The 21,153-nt window shown below is 50.0% G+C and overlaps 1 protein-coding gene across 1 annotated transcript; it reads left to right on the plus strand.

Moving 5' to 3' along the window:
- Positions 1–517: 517 nt before the first annotated feature.
- Positions 518–20,937, plus strand: CSF1R (colony stimulating factor 1 receptor). Its single transcript, XM_069029360.1, has 21 exons — positions 518–735; positions 5,842–6,087; positions 6,903–7,187; positions 7,940–8,076; positions 8,753–8,912; positions 9,671–9,860; positions 10,837–10,952; positions 11,207–11,327; positions 12,017–12,207; positions 12,796–12,908; positions 14,337–14,463; positions 14,938–15,042; positions 15,362–15,472; positions 15,636–15,798; positions 16,355–16,455; positions 16,600–16,718; positions 17,470–17,592; positions 17,716–17,827; positions 18,137–18,236; positions 18,825–18,930; positions 19,373–20,937. The coding sequence occupies exons 1-21, from the start codon at positions 687–689 to the stop codon at positions 19,502–19,504; spliced, it is 2,907 nt and encodes a 968-aa protein (XP_068885461.1). The 5' UTR covers positions 518–686; the 3' UTR covers positions 19,505–20,937.
- Positions 20,938–21,153: the final 216 nt, after the last annotated feature.

Here is a 21,153-nt window from a genome sequence, read left to right on the forward strand (position 1 = left end):
GTGTGGCCATGGAACCCCTCTCTGCACCTGGGATTACACTTTTGGTTAACACAAAATAATATGGCATCTTCACAGGCCTTTTCCCACCTGCCCTGGGCTGAACTGCCTTTGTGGGCCTCTTGCGAGGGAGTCTGCCATGTTCTGTGAGGGTCCTCAGGTCCCAAAGCCAGCAAGAGCTGCTGGGCCTGAGGTAAAGCTTGTCCTGCTGAAGTAAAATGGAATTCACTGCCTGCAAGTGTGCGGACACTTTGTGTTCCCAAGCAAGACAAAAGTGTGTAAATGTCCCTGGGGACTGGAGTGGCAGAAGCCAGAGAACAGGATTATCCCAAACCCCAGCATGGTGCAGTGGCCCCTGCCAGCCCTGGGGACTGGTCTGGGGCTGGACTCCTCTCTGAGACCTGAGGGGGACCCCCACCAGCAGGGGGTCCGTGCAGCAGGGTGTGTGCATGGCTCCACCTCTGCCGTGGGGTTTGTCACTGGTGACGTGACAAAGCATGGCCTGTTTTTTTCCCCCATTTCAAAAACAAACAAAATAGGGAATTTGTTAACTTGTGGTCAGCTCAGAAAGGAGAAGCTCCCGACAAGGGAGCGCTGGGGACGGTGCCCACTAGAAGAGGCACCCACTGCTCGAGAGGATCCTTCAGCTGCATCAGCTCCAGGCTGGGGACACCACGGTCCCTGGGGACATGGGTCCTGCTCTGCTCCTGCTGCTCGCCGCAGCTGGCTCCTGGCATGGTAAGTACACTGACTCCCAAAGCCCCACATCACTCTAGGGGAATTATAGGATGTGGTGAGGGTTTCCTGGGTGCCTGGTATGAGTGCTCCATTCCTCCTCAGGTGAGGAGGGGTCATGGCCTTGGCAGGATGGGGCTGTGCTGAAGCTGGACTAACAGGCATGCAGCTCCTGGAGGTGGAGGGCGAAGCTGGGCTCACAGTCATGTGTCCCAAAAGGCTGCTGTGGGCTGGGATGGTCCCTGTTTCTGGAGGCTGCTGCATGAAGTGGACACTGCTGTGAGCAGGTTGAAAGATCCTTGGCATGGGTAGGGAGAATGTGTCTGCTCTGTGGCACTGCAGGGAAGAAACACCAGCACTGGAACTCAGTGCAGACTTGGCTGTAGCAGCTTTCTGCAGGTCATCCAGAGCTGGCTGCAATTAGAGAGGGAGGGTAGTGGTGGAAAGAGGGTGTGCTGCTGGTCTGTGTTGGCTCTGGTGCCTGGCTTGCTCTTGGCTGCCTGCAGCCCTGCCAAGGTAAGGCCAAGGAGGATGGAGAGGTGCACTTTAGCATAGGCAGAGCCTTGGCTGTGGGGAGATGGGAGAGGGAAACTTCGCATTCTTTGGATCTGGAGAGAGTTTAAGATGAAGGAATGGTTCAGCAGCAACTGTGTCCTGAGGTGTTGGAGAATAGAATTATTGGGATCAATAAAAGAACTGTGCAAGCTATTGAGCTGGAGGTTTTTAGGCTTGTGTATGAGAGACATTTTCCGTGGGAAAGTCCCTATGTGAAACTAAACAGTTTCAGCCTGAGAAATTTCAGGGAGTAACGAACTTGCAGGTGTGATATCTAGGAGTATACAGGGAGGCAAGCACAAAATTCTTTTGATCATAACAAGACTGTGGAAAACTGCCAATGTAGTCCAATTATGTAGAAATAGAAATGTGTCTTGATAAGCGTTAAGCCACTTAGGAGCTAACAAGTTGGTATACTATATAAGTGTCTTTAGACTGCTAATAAAGGGGAGTGTATTTTTCAACCATATTGGTTGGTTTCTGTTTTTCTCCCCCCGCCGGGGATCCGGGCTCCCTCTCCCGCGCGGCTTCCAACACTGAGGGAAGCTGTCTCCTAAACAACACTTTGCTCAAATGAGGAAGAAGTTGGAGATGTTTGGTCTGTAGGTGAAGGAGTCAGAAAATCAGCTGCATTGGCACCTTCCAAAGCACCTCATGCCCAGCTGGAGTGTCTGAGGATTGCTGGATTCTGATGGCGCTGGTACACACAACAGGGCTGTAGAGCCAGGATGTGATTGAAACAGAACTCAGGCAGGCAAGAAGGGAAAGCTGAACACGCCTGCTTTTTGAGGCTGCAGAGATGGCCAGGAGGTGATAACCCACCAACCTCAAAAAAGAGTCACTAAGCCGTTTTTGAGGTTTACAACCAAAGAGGTGGAAACCAGTATTACTAATCTGGCATTTTGAAGTGCTGGGAACCTTTCAGGTCCTGTGTGGCACTCGCCTTAATTTTCCTTTTGAGCGTGCTTGGGGGCACAATGAGACTGTGGTGTGAAATCCTCCCTGGAAGGGGGCAGCCTGTGGGGAAAGCATTCAGCATGTGACAGATGGGCAGCAAATCCTTCTTGAGCCACTGCAGTGCTCATGTTTTCAGCCCAGGAAATTTGCATCCCTCTCACTTATTGTTTCACTTCAAGTGACATTTGAAACATGTTGAGCAGAATTTTCTAGTTCTGCTGTGCTGGGAATGGGTTGTGAAGGCTGCAGGGTTTTTAATTCCTTGTGGTTTTTAAAGATAATAGGGACTAGGCAAGTCTAATATAGATCCATGAGAGATTGTAACAATAGCTGTCAGGATCTTTCCAAAGGTTCCTTGAGCCACTGACCGATGCAGGTCTGCAGCTGTGACATCTTCATGAGGCACTGTCTGCCATGTCAGGCTGTAGGACACACATTTGTGTGAGTACCAGCACTGCTGGCCATTTGCAGCACAAAGCTGCATCATGCCAAGGCTCTACAAGGTAATAGCCTCCAGCTGGAGTCACAGCCTGACTTCCTTCTCCTACCTCTTGGGTTGCAAATGCCTCTTCAGTGAGCACCCAGGGCTGATGTAATGTGATTGTTGTGACCTGGGCTCTTGCTGAGGGAGGATAAGGGGCTCAAATCAAGCAGAGGAAATGTTTTAAACCAAATTATCTTGCATCTCTATTCTTGGCCATCTTGAGATGTATACCTAGGGGTTTTGTTTTCTTACTGTGGGTAAGCTAAACCTCTGAAGTAGAAGCCCCAAGCAGAACTGTGATGAGCACATTTTTCTCTATCCCTGGTCCCCCAGATATTGTAGGTGACTCCAGGGAAGGGGTCCTCAGAAATCAAACTTTTCCTTGCTATCATTGAGGGTGGGACAAAGGGAGCTCAGGTCTGGTATGGGTCCTTCTCAGGGCCAGACCTCAGCCTAGTTTTTCCCCAGGATTAACTCGATCCTGGTGGCTGGCTTCTGTGGTAAGGATCCTGGGTACTTCTGCCATACCAGCCTTCACTTCTCCTTCCTCACCAAACTCTCAGCAGAGGAAAGCAATGTTTTGGCTGGCATAGGAGAGGCAGGGACAGAGTCTGCAGCTGTAAGGAGAGGTCATGGTTACACAACCCAAGTGTGGTAAAACCTCTGGCCAGCAGTTACTGGCAGTGCTGCGGAAGCTGCTGGAGAGCAGAAGGGAGACATCCTTGGCCTTCGTGCAAGATTGCACAGTGGTCAGCAGGGAGAGAGCGTCCCCCTGCAGCCTTGCTTCCCCATTCTGGAGAAGGACCCACTGCTCTGACTCATCCCCCAGCACACATGAAGGAGTGGGTGCTTGGGTGACCTTCACCTTGCCTTGTCCCGCATTTAGTGTCTCTGCCTTGTCTGCCCTCACTCCACTCCTGTGGGGGTTGTATTGCTGATGGGAGTCTCTAGTGACAGCCTGAGGGCTTTTTCATCACTCTTCTGGAGAGCACCTACCCAGAGCCTTTTCTGCCATAGCATCTCAGTAGTAACTGTAAGCTGGTGACAACAAAGATGAGATGACTCTTGTTTGTTTTATTTACTTTCCTTGTTCTTCTGCTGCAGCCAAGGACAAGTTACAACATGGTCTTTCCCCGAATTAGTTTGAATACAACTCTGAATCAAAGAGCTTGGCTCCCCATGAAATGGTGCCAAAGCCCTGGATGTGGATTGACAGCCGAAGCAGAGAGTAGGTGAGGGAAAAGGATCCAGTGACAAAGAGTTAAAGCAACAGAAATAACAAGCCCCACTAGAAAGCACAGCTTAGCAAAAAGGGAGGAATGTTTTGCCTCAGATATGTGGAAAACTCAGCTTTTTTAATTGTTCTGGGGTATATTTTTCTCTACTCTGGAAGTAAATGAGGCTTCTCCTCTTTCCATAGAAAGATAAAAGCATCAACCCCCCCTCCCCCCAAAACCCCAAACAAACAACAACACAACAACAACAACAAACAAAGCAACACAACAGCAACAAAAAACCAGGGAGATAAAATGTCAAATATTCCATGCTCTGAAGATCCTTGTCCTCCGCTTCTCCCCACAGGGCCAGTGAGTTTGATCTAGGCCTTGTCTGAGCTTCCCCATGACAACTGTGTCATTGCTACAACCAGAATGCTCTCCAGGGTCTTGAGTCTCATATTCTCCACCCTTTGTGGCAAGGAAGGAGTCACCAGCCCAAGATGGCTTAAATGCTGCTCTTTGGGCTCTGAGGTGTGCTCTGGGTGGCACAGCCCTGAGCACAGCTGGTAGCACAGGACACACAGTTGTACCTTGGGCATCGCCTTCCTCCCCAAAAGAGCTGTGATCAGGGGTGGATGACTGTGAGGGTGTGCTTCTGCTGGCTGCTACAGGGACAGTGTCCATGGCAGGAGGATCACTGCCTGCAGAGCAATGAATTGATAAATTGCCCAGCTCCCTTATGCTCAGTATTATTTGAATGAGGGTGTGTGTCCCTTTAAGATGTGAGGACGCGTTAGCGACTGGGAAGGAAAGCAGAAGTGGGAGAATAGCCCTGGATAGGGGCTGGAGGGGGGTGCAGAGCCCCTCAAGCACAGATAGCCCTTTGCAATGTGTTTCCTGTCCTCTCTGAGGGCCTGACGTGGGGTGGCTGTACCACTTCTTCCCCAACGCTGCAGCACTGATTCATTTTGCACTTCCCCCCACCCTAAATATAGGTGGTGACTCAAAGAACTCGCTGACAGGGCAAAATGGGGAAAAAAAATTTCCCTCTGACCAAGGCTGGAGTAGGACCCTGGTTCCCCTTTATTCAGCCAGCAAAGAAGGCATCTTCAAAGTAGAGATGCATCAGAATTCCTGCTGGTTGTGATACCTGTGTCTGCAGGACAGGTGTGTTGTATGAACAACTGCAGCTATGGGCTTTCATCAGCTGTTCAGCTGTTCCATCCCTCAGTTTCCTCTCCCACATGGAAATAATGCTGATTCACTTCATAATGTTTTGTTGGTGTCTGCCAGGAGAATGCAGTGTGTCACTCCATGATACACATGAGGAGGTGTCCTTCAGAATCCAGTGCTTGGCAACAAAAAGCCAGTCTTCCCAACGGATATGCACTGACCTCCTGCTCTCCAGGAGCTTCCCAAGTCTGTTCTAGCTCATCACAGCACCAATGCAACAGAGAGCCCCATCCACCAAACTTGGCTTAAGCTCCACCAAATGGTGCCATGGGCTAACCCAGTTCACAGACCAGGTCCCGCTCTGCCACAAAAGGAAAACTATTGTAGGAAGAGGCAAAAATCAGCAGGAACAATTTCCAAGCTGGTATTTGCCCATATCAGCTCCAGATGATTGTTTTTCCTGTCCCAGTGCTCTAGATGTTCAAATGGCAGGGAAGAGGGAAGTGTGGAGGGTGGTGTTTCTTCCCTGAAATTCTTTCCTTGGAGTATAAGGCCGTAGGGGTCTGGTGAGACAGAGAATGGGTGATGTGAGCCAAAAAGACAGTCTGAATCCCAAGCTCAGCCTTTTCCTGATGCTGAGCTACTCCATTCTCAGCAGTGTGAACTCCAGCAGAGAATCTTTAGGGGTCATTTTTGCATTCTCACTCTCTCTTTCCCTTGCAGGCTCAGCATCTCCAGTGATCAGCCCTGACCTCCCTGCTCTGGTTGTCAACACGGGTGATCCAGTCCTCTTGCACTGCTCAGGAGAGTCTGAAGTTGCATGGAATAGCAAAAAGAATACATTCAGCAACCACACCATCAGCACGCTCAGTATCCCCAAGGCCACTTACAGGAATACAGGCACCTATAGTTGTGGTTATGTCAACAGCAGTGACAAGGGCACGGCAGCCATCCACCTGTTTGTGCGAGGTAACCCTGCTTCTCCCTTCCCACATCCACTGGCAGGGCAGCCTCCTTCCAGGGAGCATGGCCACTGACCAGGTCCCTTCTGCTGTGCTGTGCTTGTGTGTGTGCTTGGGGAGCAGTTCAGGTTCCTGGTGGGGCAGTGCCTCACCCACAACCACGTGAGTCCACATAAAATGGGGCCCATGACTAAAGCACTGGGCTAAAGTACAGAGCTGCATCTCGTGTATATGTGGATGTCTCCAGGATCTCTCCCTCCTCCCACTGTGGCTTCCCTTCCTGAAAAACCAGGGGTGTAAGTCTGTTCAGTGTTGTAATGAGCAGTGAGATTTGCAAATCAGAGAACCGTATCGGCAGTACATCAGATAAGGGAGAGAGACACATGAATTACGTCCTCACAACATGACCTGAACCCCAAATATTCTTTTATCCGAAGAAGCTATGCTGTGGTAGCTCTACCACTTGACTTCACCCCTTCCCTTGTACCAGAGGTGCCTGCTCTGAGCAGGGAAGCTGGAGGTCTCATAAGTGAAACGAGCACCATGGTGAAAAGTTTAATTAGACATGTGCATACTTCTCAGCCTCTCTTATCCCTGGACATTTGTGAGCTGGTCGCTGTGATCCTCTCAAATGTCTTAGCTGGAACTGGGTTTGTCATGTGAGTGTTTGGAGGCTGAGTCAGGCAGGCGCTGAGCAGGGCTGCCCCAGCATCGAACTCCCACTGGGCAGCAATGCTGGAGACTTGCCTTTGCTGGAATGTGTTTCTCAGCTCCAGTGCATTTTCTGACCCCGTTCACAAGCCTATCCTGTCTCCTCCTCAGATCCCAACAACGTGTGGTACACCCCGAGTTTCCGGGTCGGGGGGACTGAAGGTGGGAATGTTGATCTCCCCTGTCTCATCACGGCCCCCGAGTATGGATCCAACGTGACTCTGACAATGGATGATGCCTCTCCTCTCCCACCTGGGACCAACTACTCCTTCAGTGCTGAGAAAGGAATAAGACTGTACAATGTGCAAAGCAAGCATAAAGGTTATTACCGATGCCAAGCACAGATAAATGGAAAAATAAAGAATTCATCCAGAATAAGACTGATTATGGAAGAAGGTAAAGAACTGAGGTTGTTGCTGTCCTAAGGGCCACAAATAGCTAAGGTGGCCACAGTAGATAGTTCAGGAAAAGCTCCTTACCAGTGGCAGGAAAGACCTCCTGAAGGTTCTGCAGTTTCTAAAGGTTATTTAATGGAGGCCAAATTCCATCAGCCTCTGGCTAATTGTTTCCTTCAGATGGGTTTCCATGGGTTCAGCAGTCTTCAAATCTTTGCAAGCACTGTCACAGACCAGAGAAAAATGTCCACCAATCTCTCCAATGTTCTGCAAGTCCTCGGGCCCCGATGCTCCATCTGTAATCATGGGCAGAAGCTTCTCCTTCCCTTTCAACCCACAGTCCTGACTGCTGTGTTCTCCCCTCCTGTACTGCTTCCCACAGACACAATGCTTAAAAGGGAGTGGAGATCACTAGGGAAGGGGAAGGCCAGGAGTAAAGAGGCTAAAGAGGATGGAAAGGAGAAGGTAGAATCATAGAATAGAGTCACAGAATAGTTTGGGTGGGAAGAGACCTTGAAATTCATCTCATTCCAAACTCACTGCCATGGGCAGGGATGCCACCTTCTAGATCAGGTTGCTCAGGCCCCACCTAACGTGGCCTTGAACACTTCAGGATGGGGCATCCACAGCTTCTCTGGGCAACCTGTGCCCCTGCCTCACCTCCAAAGGTAGCCAGCTCCTGGGGAGTCTCCAAAGCACATGGAATCACTGGACAAGCTGACACTGGATCTTTCCTTGCTTGCCTTTGTGCAGTACTGAAGAAACCTGTGTCAGTGATGATGGACCCTGCAGACCACGTGCGAATTGTGGGCGAACCTTTCAAAGTCACCTGCAGAGTGATTGCTCCTTCCCACAAGTATGACATCAGATGGCTGACAGCAGCAAAAACAGTAAGTTGGGGTGTGGAGCTTTCCTGGAAACTGGGGGACATAGGGGGGTAAGAACTGCCCAGACCCACAGCAAAGCCTTGAACTACCCAACCAAAGAGCTATTCAAGCTGTAGAAATTTGAATATCCTTTCTTTGGGGTGACACAGGATTAAGAAACACCTGCCTATTGTCAGAATCGTGCTGTGAGAGAGGAGACTATATTGTTTTACCTGAGTTTATTGGACAAGAGCCACAGTACCTATTAAAGCAACATTTCTCCACCCATCCCTGCCAGGGCTTATAAAGCAGCAAACATTTTCAGGACAGAGCTCTCCAGAGAAAAGATATGTGTGAAGAAAAGGAATACATTTCAAAATCTCTGTGATGCTGACTTCTAAGTGCTAGATGGTTAGATGAGGTTTGCTAGAAGTCCTTATTATAACTGGTGCCTTTATTAAGGAGTTGAAACAACACACAAGGTATGTTTGGATCACACAGTGTAAGGTCAAGTTGCAGTCAGAAGGCTGACAATAGCTACAACCTCACTGCTGTGGAATATCTGCCCTGGATACTTGGGTTTAATATGTCTCTGGGTCTCCACACAGGTTGCTCTCAGTGATGAGCTCTCTAGCCCAGAGCAGGAGAGGTGTGTTTGCTCTGCCCTTTCAATGTGTGCTGTTCCCTCTCTGCCTGACAGGTCAGGAGAACTAGAAAGATTGACTTTGAAAATGATAACTACATCATCAATGACACCCTGTCCATTGCAGCCGTGACCATGGAAGACAGTGGGAAATATGTCTGTATAGCCAACAATACAGTAGGATTCAGGAATGCCTCAACAATGCTTCAGGTAGTAGGTGAGTGCTTCCCCTAAAGACCAGGAAGGCTGAATCATGTGTAGCCTTGAGTATTTGCTGCTTCTGCCTCCATTCTCTTCCTAGATTTGTTGTTAAAAACACAGTTCTCACTTGTGCCTGAGGGCTCACATGAGAACTATGGAGCTGCTAGAAAAGGAACTGGTTTTCCCTTCATATCTTGAGGGCCCAGAGGGCATGTTTTAGAAGGAAGGGCAAGCCACATAAGCAAAGTAGGGATTTCATCTCTTCCAATCACAGATCCACATAAGGGGATTCAGGTCTATTACACACTTGTTTGTATCTCAAGATGGAAAATGCATCCTCACAGCTCACAGGCTGGAGTTTGCTGATGATACAAAGCTGCTGCATACCACAGCTTAGAAAGAAGGCTCAGTCTGAGTTGCTTCCAGCTGAGAAGCCAGGATTTTAGCTAAAGCATAACTGTCTTTTATGAACAATTAAGAGATACTGTTTTAGCCTCATCACTTTTTAGGATACAGCATGTAAAACTTCTTTCCCCATGAGACTTCACTAAGATGTTCTAGCTCTCCTCAGGCAGTGTAATCCAAGGTGCCACGACAAAGAAGTCATTTAAAAGTATTCCTTTGGCAACATATCTGTGTAATATTTCATTCCCTCCTGCAGTCTCCCAGACGAGGCTGCTCTTTCCAATAATGATCCCTTTATGGAGATGGTATAAGCTTATTCCAGGTCTCTGGACACGCCTGCTGACGGTCGTGCTCTCCTCCATCCTGCAGAGAGAGGTTACGTGCACCTGATCCCAGGGCAAGCCACCAGCCAGGAGGTTGCTCTGGGCGAGAGTTTGAAGCTGCAGGTCCACATTAAGGCTTACCCAGAACTTCTCCAGTGGGTCTGGGAACACACTAATCCCTTGAAGAACTCTAAACCCACCATGTTCAAGGGCCAAATGATCTCTGGAAACAACTGGTACGTGCTCTTTATCTTCTTTACTGGCTATGGCATGTTTCCAAGAGAGCTTTCCTTGAGACAGGCAGGGCCCATTCTACAGAAAACTCTCTGGTTTTAAAGAGGGAAACTGTTCTGCATTTCTATCTTCTCTTTCCAGTATTGTTAGCAAACCACAGTATGATCAGATCAAGGAGGACACCACCCTTCTCTAACTTGGCAGTCTTCTCTTTAGACAGCCTTGTGGAAGTTAGTATCACGTTTGTGATCTGGTTGTTCAAGTCTGCACTCTCCTTGCCAGAAGAAATTTCAGGAGTGGATGAACAGTACAAAAAACTTAATTCCCTCACTGCTCTGAGGTTGAGAGAGTGTGCACTGAGAGCCCCATGCCAAGAGAAGTCACAAACATTATTATGCGAATATAAGCTAACAGAGAGCACAGGTGTGCTCTTCCAAAGCCTACAGCCAACTGAGACCAAGAGGAGACTGAAAGAAAAACATTCCGTTTGTTGGGGTGTTTGGCAATTCCCCTTTCATTTTCTTAGAAACAAAAAACAATCTACAAGAGGAACTGTGCCACTTGGCAAAACTTATGGCATTAGGGTGAACTCCTTCTTGCACTGGGTGTTGAGAAATGGGCAGGGGGCAGAGGGGAGTGGCTACTAGGGAGCACATCTTCATGGAGTAACTCATTCTGCCAAAGGCAGAAGAACCAGCATCCCCTGATCCTTGAAAGGTAATGATTTACATGTTAAATTATTTCTGAGCATTCACCCACCTGTAGCCTTTCAGAAGTGCTGAAGTGCACTTGGTGGCAAAAGGTGTTTCCTCTAAGGAAGATCGTTCCCTCCCTGCTTCCCCTGAAGAAGCAACAAGCAGGCTCCCTGAGGGGCTGGGATTAGTGCTGGAACTGTTCACTGCTCCAGAGCACAGGAAGCAGCAGAATTTCACTGAGCAAGGCCTGTGTGTTCTTCACAGTGTTTCTCTCTGTGAGCAGGTACAACAACACACTCCTCCTGAACCGCCTGAAGGAAGGAGAGGGAGGGTTCTACACGTTTCATGCCCTCAACAATGTGACCAATGAATCAGTTACATTCAGTATCTCCCTGAAATGTAAGTGCTTGCCCGTTCTTTCACCCTGCTTGCCCCTGGGGGTGCTTCCCAGCTAGAAAAAAAAGTTGGTTGGGGTACCAGGCTGTTTCCAGCTCAGCACCCACAGGACACATAGACCCAGCCCAAACCTGCCTGTGTTTAGCACAGGGGCTCCTTCTGGTTTATTGTTGCACACATGGAAAGTAAACCAGAGCATGGGGGATGTGCTCTTCCTCTGGTCACAGCATTCACTTTTTGTGTGACTTCCCCAACAGCTTCTCCAAGGGTCTGCAAAATCAAGGTGCCAGCCAATGACTCCAGCATCCTTCAGTGCATGGCCATCGGGTACCCTGCCCCACGCATCGAGTGGTACCAGTGCCCCGTTCACTCGGACAGGTGAGAACTGCCCGAGAGGTGAGAACTGACTGAGCACCTCCAAGCTGTGTCCCTGCCCTTGCCCTGCTGGCATTCGCTGAGCGTGGGCTCCTGGGCAGGCCATACAGCAGAGCCTGTCCAGTAATAGCAACAGGGATGTTGTTCTGCTGAAAAAGAGGTTCCTGGGGACTGCCTGCAAAGAAGGAGCACTTTCTATTCCTAAAGTCCTGAGGTTGAAGAGATCATCCACCTGTGATTCATGTTCTCCCCATGCTCTTCTGAGGAACATGTGGATCCCTTGGAAAAATGCCCTGGTGGTGTATGTTGCTGTAGAGGTATATCCTGGCTGGCCCAGTCATCTTTCTGGGACCTCCACAGGTCTGAGACTCTGCAGAGCACAGGTTAACTGAGCTACAGTCATGGGAAGCAACTGCAGCTGCCTGGAAAGGGCTGTTGTGTCTCAGGACCAGCCCCACTGAAGGGACTGATGGCAGAACACTGCTGAGCCACATAAAGGCAGTCAGGGCTCTGTCTGTGCAGGGCCATGGTGTTCAGGGAGACATCTTTAACTGGGCAGAGAGTAACACACCTCACAGAGCTGCAACCCTAATTCCCTGTGTCTCCTCTGTGGTGTGACACAGGCACCCACTCAGCTGTGAGCTGCTGTGCTGCAGAGGAGCACTCATTGTCTCCTCTTGCCATCCCTGCAGGTACAGTGAGAACTACAGACTGATACGGAATGACTCCAGACCCCAGGTGGTGAATATGTTGCCCTTCCGAGAGGTGGAGGTGGAGAGCACCATCCTCTTCCAGGAGCTGGGTGACAATTTCACCTTCTGCTGCATGGCCATTAACGGGGAAGGGAATACCTCTGACATGTTTCACTCACTCACCATCACCAGTAAGATACAAATCAACAGAGTTGGCAGAGTGGGGGAGAATTTGGGGACTTTGGGGTTACGTTCTATATGCATATCCCCACTGTCTTGCAAGAGAGCTGGAACAGATTCCACAAGCCCTTTATCCTCACAGGTGTGAGGCTTTGGCATTCACCAGTCCTAGGAGCCATGTGGGAATTTCTGGCTGGGTTATAGCCTGGGGCCAAAGGCTGAGCCACACCTCGAACATCTCATAACTGCAGGGCTCAGCTCCAGGGCACGGTGCATCCAGCAGTTTCTCAGCCCACCAAAGTACAGGGGCTGCATCTTTTGGTGGGCCTGTTCTTGCTGCACAGATCTTGGTCACCAGTTTGTCTGAGCTGCACCTGGTGCTGGTTGTGTGGAAATTGGGGTGCATGAGGGGAACCATTGCAGCCTAGAGTTTGGCATCAAGAACTTCCCTCAGCTCCCAGCAGCTCCCAAAAGGGTGTCCTGAGGGCAGTGTTGCATACAGGGGAAGCTGAAGTGCATAGCTGGGCAAAATGCTTCCAAAGCTGGGATTGAAATAAGGATGTTTACTGATTCTCTGGGGTTTTTTTTCTCTCTTCCAGGGAGTGTCATGGCCCTTCCAAACAAGCTCTTCAGCCCTGTTCTGTCCACCTGCATAGGCGCATTGGTGCTGCTGCTCCTCCTACTCCTCCTCCTGCTCTACAAGTACAACCAGGTCAGATTCCCTGTTGCAGGGCAAGGGCTGCAAGGGCTGCCTGGTCTCAAGAGGCCACACAGCCTCTGCTGTCAGCCAGGGCAGGGACCATTCAGCTTGGAGGTACCAGGCAAGCTGCCTCCTTCACCTCCCCTGCCTCTCAGCTTCCCCCTGGGGTTTCCTGCTGCAGGGCAAAGCTCATGCACCCAACCCAGTTTATTAATATCTCTCCTGCCCTGGTCCTTCGGTCTGGTAGCCCAGAGGTCAGTGTGGTTATTGTTTGGTGTCAGACAATGGTGCTCACTCTGTGCTGTCAGTTGCAGCTGGTTTTGCTCTGGTCCCATGAATCCACGGACTGAATTAAGGGAGAAAAAAAGTGGTTTGCAGTCTGCATCTACTCTTTATTCTCCTCACTGCTTTATAATAAACCGTTTTTATGGAGAAACAGGATGATGTTAGAAGAAGTTTGTTTCCAGGAAGACTTGGTCACTATTTTTATATAAGAACTTGCCCTATTTTCTCTGCAAGGCTCATTTCCAGCATTTGGAATCCTTCTCTGTTTTTTCCACAAACTGAACCAATCAGTAGCCACCTCTGCTTCATCAGTGGGTGCAAATCTGGTTTTCATCTCTCCCTTTTGGCACCCTTCCTTTGACAGCCTATCAAGGCTGAAAATTTTGCAGCAAAGTTCTGGTGCTGGTTGTCAGAAGATCCATCAGAGCCCTCTCTCAGACAAGCACCTACAGCTTAGCAGGCAGAGCTGCCTTTGGACAGTGGTTGAGAGACACAGAAAGATAGATCAATGTGTAAGCACAAATGTGAAGAAAATAGCTTTTTGGAAGGGCTTGCAAGCCCCAGAGAAGCAGGACATGGCTATAAATAACATAGTTACCTATCTCAGACAAGTACCAGCCTTCTCTGCTCAAGGACTCCTGCACTGCTTCTCTGCCTTGCCTGGTTACTTCTGCCATGACATTCTTGGAAAAGAGAAATTCTTACTTCTCTTTCTCCTTTTTTATTTTACCCCTCTAAGGGAAGTGGGGCAGGACCAGCTCCACTGTTCTGCTGTGCTCAGCAGCCAGAGGACTGAGGAAGGAGACACAGTGGGGACATCTCTCTCCAGCACCAGCTGGGCACTGTCAGCCACTGCTCTGGTGGGACGTGCTGGATCTCCCAGCTCTGCCATCCCAAATGATGGCAACAGGCTGCTTCTAGTGGCAAGAGAGCCTCCCTCAGTCATAGGGGATGACTTGGGGGGACTTCATAACTGCAAAGAGACCAGGCTGTCCAGAAAAAGCCTCTCTCACTCAGTCCAGGTTGAAAAGATATTTGATGGGCTGAAGTCTGTACCTTCCCTCTGTGCCTGCAGAGTGAGCTTGAGTGGATGCTGGGGCTGGGGAACCCTCCCAGCTTGGGGAACACTGAATAACTGGAGTTATTTCCTTACAGAAACCCAAGTACCAGGTGCGGTGGAAGATCATTGAGGCCTGTGAAGGCAATAACTACATCTTTATCGATCCCACTCAGCTGCCATACAATGAAAAATGGGAGTTTCCCAGGAATAACCTCCAGTTTGGTAAGAAACCTTCCCTGCTTCTTGCCTGGTGGCATGAAGCTCATCACAGAGCTGAAATGCTCCAAGGGTCAGAGCCAAAGCTCTGGGCAATATCCAAAACTACACCCAGACATTCCAGCAGCATCCTAAACCAGGCCTTGCTGCCCCCTTCCACACAGGGTGGCAAGTGGTGGGGTGCAGGCTCCCTCCCTCCTCCTTTGCTCCAAGGAAGGCTGCAGGGGTCATGTCCCTCCTCTTGCATGTGGAGTCATTCCTAAGGCACAGAGCTGGTGGGGTGAAGTTTGGAGATGGCCTCTTACACACCATCTTTGCTCACAGTAGAGTTCCCCACAGATGTTTGCCAGCTCCTGACTAAGGGATATGTCATCTTGTGTGAGCCCAGCAGGAATCCCCATCCTCAAGGCTGCATGTAGGACAACTGCTCAGTCTTTTTCTATAACATATCTTAAAAGCGCTTTTTTCTTCTCTCTGCAGGAAAAACTCTTGGAGCAGGAGCCTTTGGAAAAGTGGTAGAAGCCACAGCTTTTGGGCTGGGCAAAGAAGATTCAGTGCTCAAAGTGGCTGTGAAGATGCTAAAGTGTAAGCACAGAGCAACATGCAAGGGCTGAAATCCTCCATCTGGGCAGGATGTAGTGTGTGTTCAACACGTTGGTGCTCCCAGGCTGCCACAGCTATGTCTTAAAGATGTTTCTATGCCAAGTACCAGGTGCTGGAATCACATTACTGTCGTTTTTGTGGATGGGGGAGGCCAGAGGCAGAGTTAGAGGATGCAGTTTTCACTCGAAGTGTGTCTCCTCCTTTTGTTCCATAACTCTGTCAACATCTTTCTCTGTCCTCTCCTTAATCTCCTCCTTGTCCCTCCCTCACTCCTTCACACAGTCCTTCTCTCACCTTGCAGCATCAGCAGACACGGATGAGCAGGAGGCTCTCATGTCTGAGCTGAAGATCATGAGTCACTTGGGACACCACGAGAACATTGTTAACCTGCTGGGGGCATGTACCTGTGGAGGTAGGATCCCCCAGCCCTGCTGCCCCCCCAGATCCCTGCCATGGCCCCTCCTCTGAGGCGCAGCGTGAGCTGTGTGGGTTCTGCTGCCCTCCCAGGGAAAGCAATCCCAGGACAGGTCACAGTAACATCACTCCTTAATGAACCCTTTCTGCTGCTCTGCCAGGCCCAATCCTTGTCATCACCGAGTACTGTCGCTATGGAGACCTGCTGAATTTCCTGCGGAAGAAGGCTGAATCCATAATTATCCAGGATTCTGCCCTGGACACCTCTTTAGACAGTGCTGCTGATTACAAAAACATTGAGCTAGAGAAAAAATACATCCGCAGGTAGGAGCAGAGCTCGGGTGGCTGCAGGGCTGAGCAATGCTGGGCCTGGGTACTCTTTGGGAGAAGCATGCAGAGCACTGTGCTGGGGAGAGATCAAGGTCAAAGGTCTGGGGACTGGCAGGATACCAGGATGTAAAAGCCACGGGGGTTGCATGTGTTTAGAGCTGGTTATAGTTGAAAGTTTTTCGAAGACTTTGACAGCAGTCATTGAATATCCCATGATAAATCCAGGTTTCAGCCCAGTCTGTCCTTCCACAATTCAGAACCAAAATTTAGCTTCCTGCACTATTAGGCACATGGGTTTTGTAGGATGAAGCTGACTGCTCCCCATCAGCCAAGAACTTAAAAAAAGGGGAGCAGTCCTTGGAGCCCAATAACACAGGGGGCCCAGGTCCCCTTTCTGAATCAGCTTCAACATTACCTTTGCCTTTAAGCCCTTAAGTCACCTTCTGCAGGCAGGGATGTGGTTTCTCCTCTTGGTGGAGATGGAGCAGGGCAGAAGGTACTGCTGGAGGGTTCTAACAGTCTGCCCCCCTCTCTGGTGCTTCTCACTCAGCGACAGTGGCTTCTCAAGCCAGGGTTTGGAAACATATGTTGAAATGAGGCCTGTGTCATCATCATCATCTTCAGCAGCATCAGATTCTGCGCAAGTCAGGGGTGAGTCAAAGGCTCATTTCTGTGATTTCGTGATTTCTTTCTTTTGGCCATCCTGTCTGGTTTAGCTCTGGGAATCACAGCACACCACAGTTTGCATTACTTGCCAGTTTTGCAGCAAGTCTGAATCTCTGCTTTGAATTTCAGGGAGAAGCTCAGAGGAAGAAGATGAAGCCAGGGAGGATCTCCGTCCCCTCAATCTCTCTGACCTGCTACAGTTCTCCAGCCAGGTGGCCCAGGGCATGGCATTCCTCGCATCAAAGAACGTGAGTGCCAAGAGGACCACTGCCCCCAGCACACCAAGTGGGAAACACCAGTCCAGCCAAGCAGGAGCCACCCATCCTGGCTGCAGAAGGCTTGGGATGTCTTTGGATGGGGTAGCCAAGCTCAAGCAAGCTGCTGCTGGAAATGGGCCTCTCTGCTCTGTCTGTTGGGTCCAGACAGGCTGGGCCCTGGTATCTGGTGTTCCCGCCAGAGCCTTTGTCTTCCACGGCCATCATGGCAGGGCAGTGTTACAGAGGGAACCCAGGGCTGTGCATCATGCTGGTCTCAACATTTTCTCCCCTGCTTTTACACGAGGTCAGGAACCTTGTTGTGAAGCTTTCTCGCTTTGGCAGCGTCCCTGCTGCCCCAGGGACAAGGAACTGAAAGTGGCCGTTGAGCTGTCTGCCAGAGCTGGCTCAGGGTGTCAGTCACCCTGTGCCTGTTTCAGAGATGAGGACACAGTGTCAACAGCCCCTGCTTCTGAGCCTCCTCCTATGGGGAAGATGACAGCCCCATGAGTAATTAAAGGAGGGGGCGTGAAATGTCACAGTGTCTTAACACCACAAATGAAGTGCTTGAAAGAGAGCCCGTGGCTTGTACATGACCTGGTGCCTCAGACAAGGGCTCTTCAAGCAGTACATGTTTCCCTTGCCCCTACAAGCATTGTTTTGGTGGCAGGCCTGGGCTGCAGGGAATTTTTTGGGACTGCTGGGGGCCAGTGGCTGGGTCTCAGTTGTGCTCTCTTCTCCCCAGTGCATCCACCGTGACTTAGCAGCCAGGAACGTGCTCATATCAGATGGACGTGTAGCCAAGATCTGTGACTTTGGCCTGGCCCGGGACATCATGAATGACTCCAATTACGTTGTGAAAGGCAATGTAAGTAATTAAAATGGGCACAAGAGAAGGTACAAGGGTAGGGGGGCTGGAGCATGAAGGACAGACAGGGTGTAGCATAAGCTGCCAGTGTGTCCCAGTCTGCAGGAGTCTCTGCTCTTCCAGGCTCGCCTGCCCGTGAAATGGATGGCCCCAGAGAGCATCTTTGACTGCATTTACACAGTGCAGAGTGATGTGTGGTCTTACGGCATCCTGCTCTGGGAGATCTTCTCCCTTGGTAAGAAAGACCGAGCTTGCAAACCTCTTTTGTTTTCCACGGCTTGCTACTGGCCTAATGCATCTGCAGAAAAGATTTCCAAGAAAGGAGGAAGGCTGACAAAAATCTAGGTTTATCAGGGCTATAAAACACTGTGTTGTGTTTTCAGAGGGAGCATTTAAGATGAAAAATCCCACATCATTTTCTCTAACTCAGCTCCCTGGGTAACAGTGGCTCAGGCAATGCTCCAGGCTGCCTCTTCCCACCCTCAAGGCTGGAGTACTGAACACTCTGGTCTGAGAGCCACCTCTGCTTCTGTTCCTGTCACAGGGAAGAGCCCGTATCCTGGCATGGTGGTGAACAGCAAGTTCTACAGCATGGTGAAGCAGGGGTACCAGATGGCCAGGCCTGACTTCGCTCCCTTGGAAATGTGAGTGGATGCGCTGAGATTCACACAGCAGCGACCGCGTGGCTGGAGCTGCCTCATGGCAACAGGCAGGGACATGGCACAGGGACCTTCTCCACAGCTCTGCCTGCTGTTCCCAAGTGTCTGCCTTGAGGTTAAGGCTGGGTCCTACCAGGCTGCTCCTTGCTCCTGTAGGAAAACAAGCCCTGGGGCAGACTATCCACTATCTCCTCTTTATGGACAGGAGGATGAGTGCACTCACATTACATGTCTACATTCCTGAACTTGGTGGGGTTTTCCTCTTTATTTGGTTAGCTACTTTTGGCTCTATGATTATGAGAAGACAAGCCTGAGTAGACTACAGGAGGGTAATGAGTGTAAGCCTGAAGTCTTGGTGGCATAAAGCTCCTTGTTGATTAGTTTGCTCCATCCACTCCAGTGCTCACCACTCCCTGGAGCGGTGCACATACACTCACCATGGGTTTTATGGAGGAAGACAGGGGACTGCTCAGTACTGTGTCCCTGACATACAGAGTGCTGCAGGGAAGAGCCTGGGGTTGCAGACCCTCCAGCAGCACCATGCAACCATCTTGTCCCTGTCTGGCCCTGCAGGTACAGCATCATGCAGGCGTGCTGGAGCCTGGAGCCCACACGGAGACCCACCTTCGACCAGATCGGCTGCTTCATCCAGAAAGAGCTGGAGGTGCATAAGGAGCGGGTGAGGACCTCTGGAGAGGAGAAGGGGGAGGACATGAACACAGCTTCTGAACAAGTTTTGTGCCATATCCCTTACCATTAGCTGATGGGAGCAGTGTAGTGTTGGTGCAAAGTGCAGAGAGGCATCCAGCTGAAGGGCTAAGTGACTCCCCACCATGACCAGAGAGGGCTGGACAAAGCAGTGACAGGCAGTGATATACTACCAGCACAGCACCCTGCCCCATGCCCCTGGACTTGCTGTGCATCCCCTCAGGACTAGCTGTCCACCAAAGCACAGGCACAAGCCTGCCCTGCCTGTTAGTCACACCCTGTGGGCACAGCAAAGAGTGGTGATGTGGAGCGAGCACATCCCCAGCTGGTCACCTGCACGGCAACAGGGGTCATACACCATCAAAGGGACCAAAACACACTCCGGGTGTTGTGTTTCTTCCTTTCCTTTCAAGGACTACACCAACCTCCCTTCCAGTGCTGAGGAAGACAGTGGCTGCGACACCTCCGGCTGCTGTGAGGAGTCCTGCGAGCAAGAGGAGAGTGGGCAGCCCCTCCTCAAGGGCAACAACTACCAGTTCTGTTAGATGGGACCTTCACCCTGGGGTTGATCCTTGTCCTGGCTCCACAGAGCTCACCCTAGGACACAGACACCTTCTGCTTTGGCCTTCTCTGTGCTTTCTGAAGTGTGAGTGTTGCCAACTCTCTCACCAAAAGGACAGCAAAGGAGTCACCGTGGGGTCCCTGAAGTCTTATCTCACACATAGCATAGAGCTGTCAGGATGGTAAAAGGCTCCATCTCTACAAGGTACAGAGATTCCCAGCACCTGCCTCCCCATGCCCCAGAGAAGGCTGTGGGAGTTTGGGTTTTGAGTTTTTTAAAAAATACTAGTCACAGCCAAGTAAGACAGTTCCAAGTGTCACTCACATTACATTACTGAACCCTTGTGTTTTATAAGCACATCTTGAAATAGGTCTTGGCACTGGAAGTACTCCACACACTCTCTTTCTTGATGGTCCTGCTCTCTTCCCTTTGTCAGTCTGACCCTGGACATTGCAGTGTGTTTAGATATAGGTAAAGCTTCTACATAGCATTAAATATGCATTAACCCCTACACTTCCTCGTGCAACCCACTTCTCTGCAGCTGCTGCATCTGAAGGGAGTGTTTGGGTGAAGTGAGCCACAGAGCCAACCCCAGGGTTATGTGAACTTGTGGCCCAGTAATGGGACAGAGGGACAGTTCTTTCTCAGGTAAAATACAGCAGAAACCAGTGCTCTGCCATGAGAACACTGAACACAACCCCAATCCAGGAAAGAATGGCAGCTTAAAGAGGTCTGGAAATGATCAGTATTACACATATCCTACAGAACTTCTGAGTTACTGAACATGTAGCAATCACTGCCTTTGTCACTATCACAGACTTGTACTAAATTTCCTAAATGTACTTTTATTAGTACAACTGAGGTGATTTTTTTCATAAGCTAGGGCCTAATGCCCTTCAACTTATTTCTCAGCTAGCTCTTGCTCAGGTTTACTACTGCCCCGGCCATCCAGTCCTGTGTACCTACCAGAAGTAGCTAAAGAACCTTCTTAGCTTCATCACCTGACTCGGTGGGTAAAGGATCTCCATTCCAGGTACAGGCAAACTGCAACTGACAGGGCTCAGGCAAATTACAGCTGCACCACAGGTGGCCTTTGTCACACTCCGAGCAATTACACTGTGGGCCATTTCTGATCCTTTTAAACCTGGTTTTATGCTAACACCAAGTGATTCATTCCTCCTTACTAAATGAGAAGCTAACGTAACTCTTATCTGTCAGCATTATAAAAAATAAAATAAGATGTTTAACAAAATGAGTCTCTTCCAGGGCTCTAAGGACTGTTCTCAGAGGGGAACAGCTCAGAGCATGGGTGATGCACTGGCCTACCCACTCACCCTGCAACTCTGTTCCTCAGTACCAGTTCTCAAAACCGCTCATTCTTGTGAAAAACTTATTAAAAGCAAGGTTTTAAAGCTCTGAAGTAGACCCTGTGCATGGATATAATGGAATGTAATTTCAGTTGTGATGATGGGACACCTGACAAGTCACCATGTGGCACATGGCAGCAGTCTCTGGGGGAAGTGCAAAGCCAGGGTAAACGCAAAAGAGATTCAGCAGTGTTTGTGCCCTTACCCCTGAAGCCATCCAGGTCTTGCACACAGAAAAACCAAAAAACAAGTCACTTGACCACAG

The sequence above is a fragment of the Aphelocoma coerulescens genome, chromosome 13, assembly GCF_041296385.1.
Source record: "Aphelocoma coerulescens isolate FSJ_1873_10779 chromosome 13, UR_Acoe_1.0, whole genome shotgun sequence".
NCBI lineage: Eukaryota > Metazoa > Chordata > Aves > Passeriformes > Corvidae > Aphelocoma > Aphelocoma coerulescens.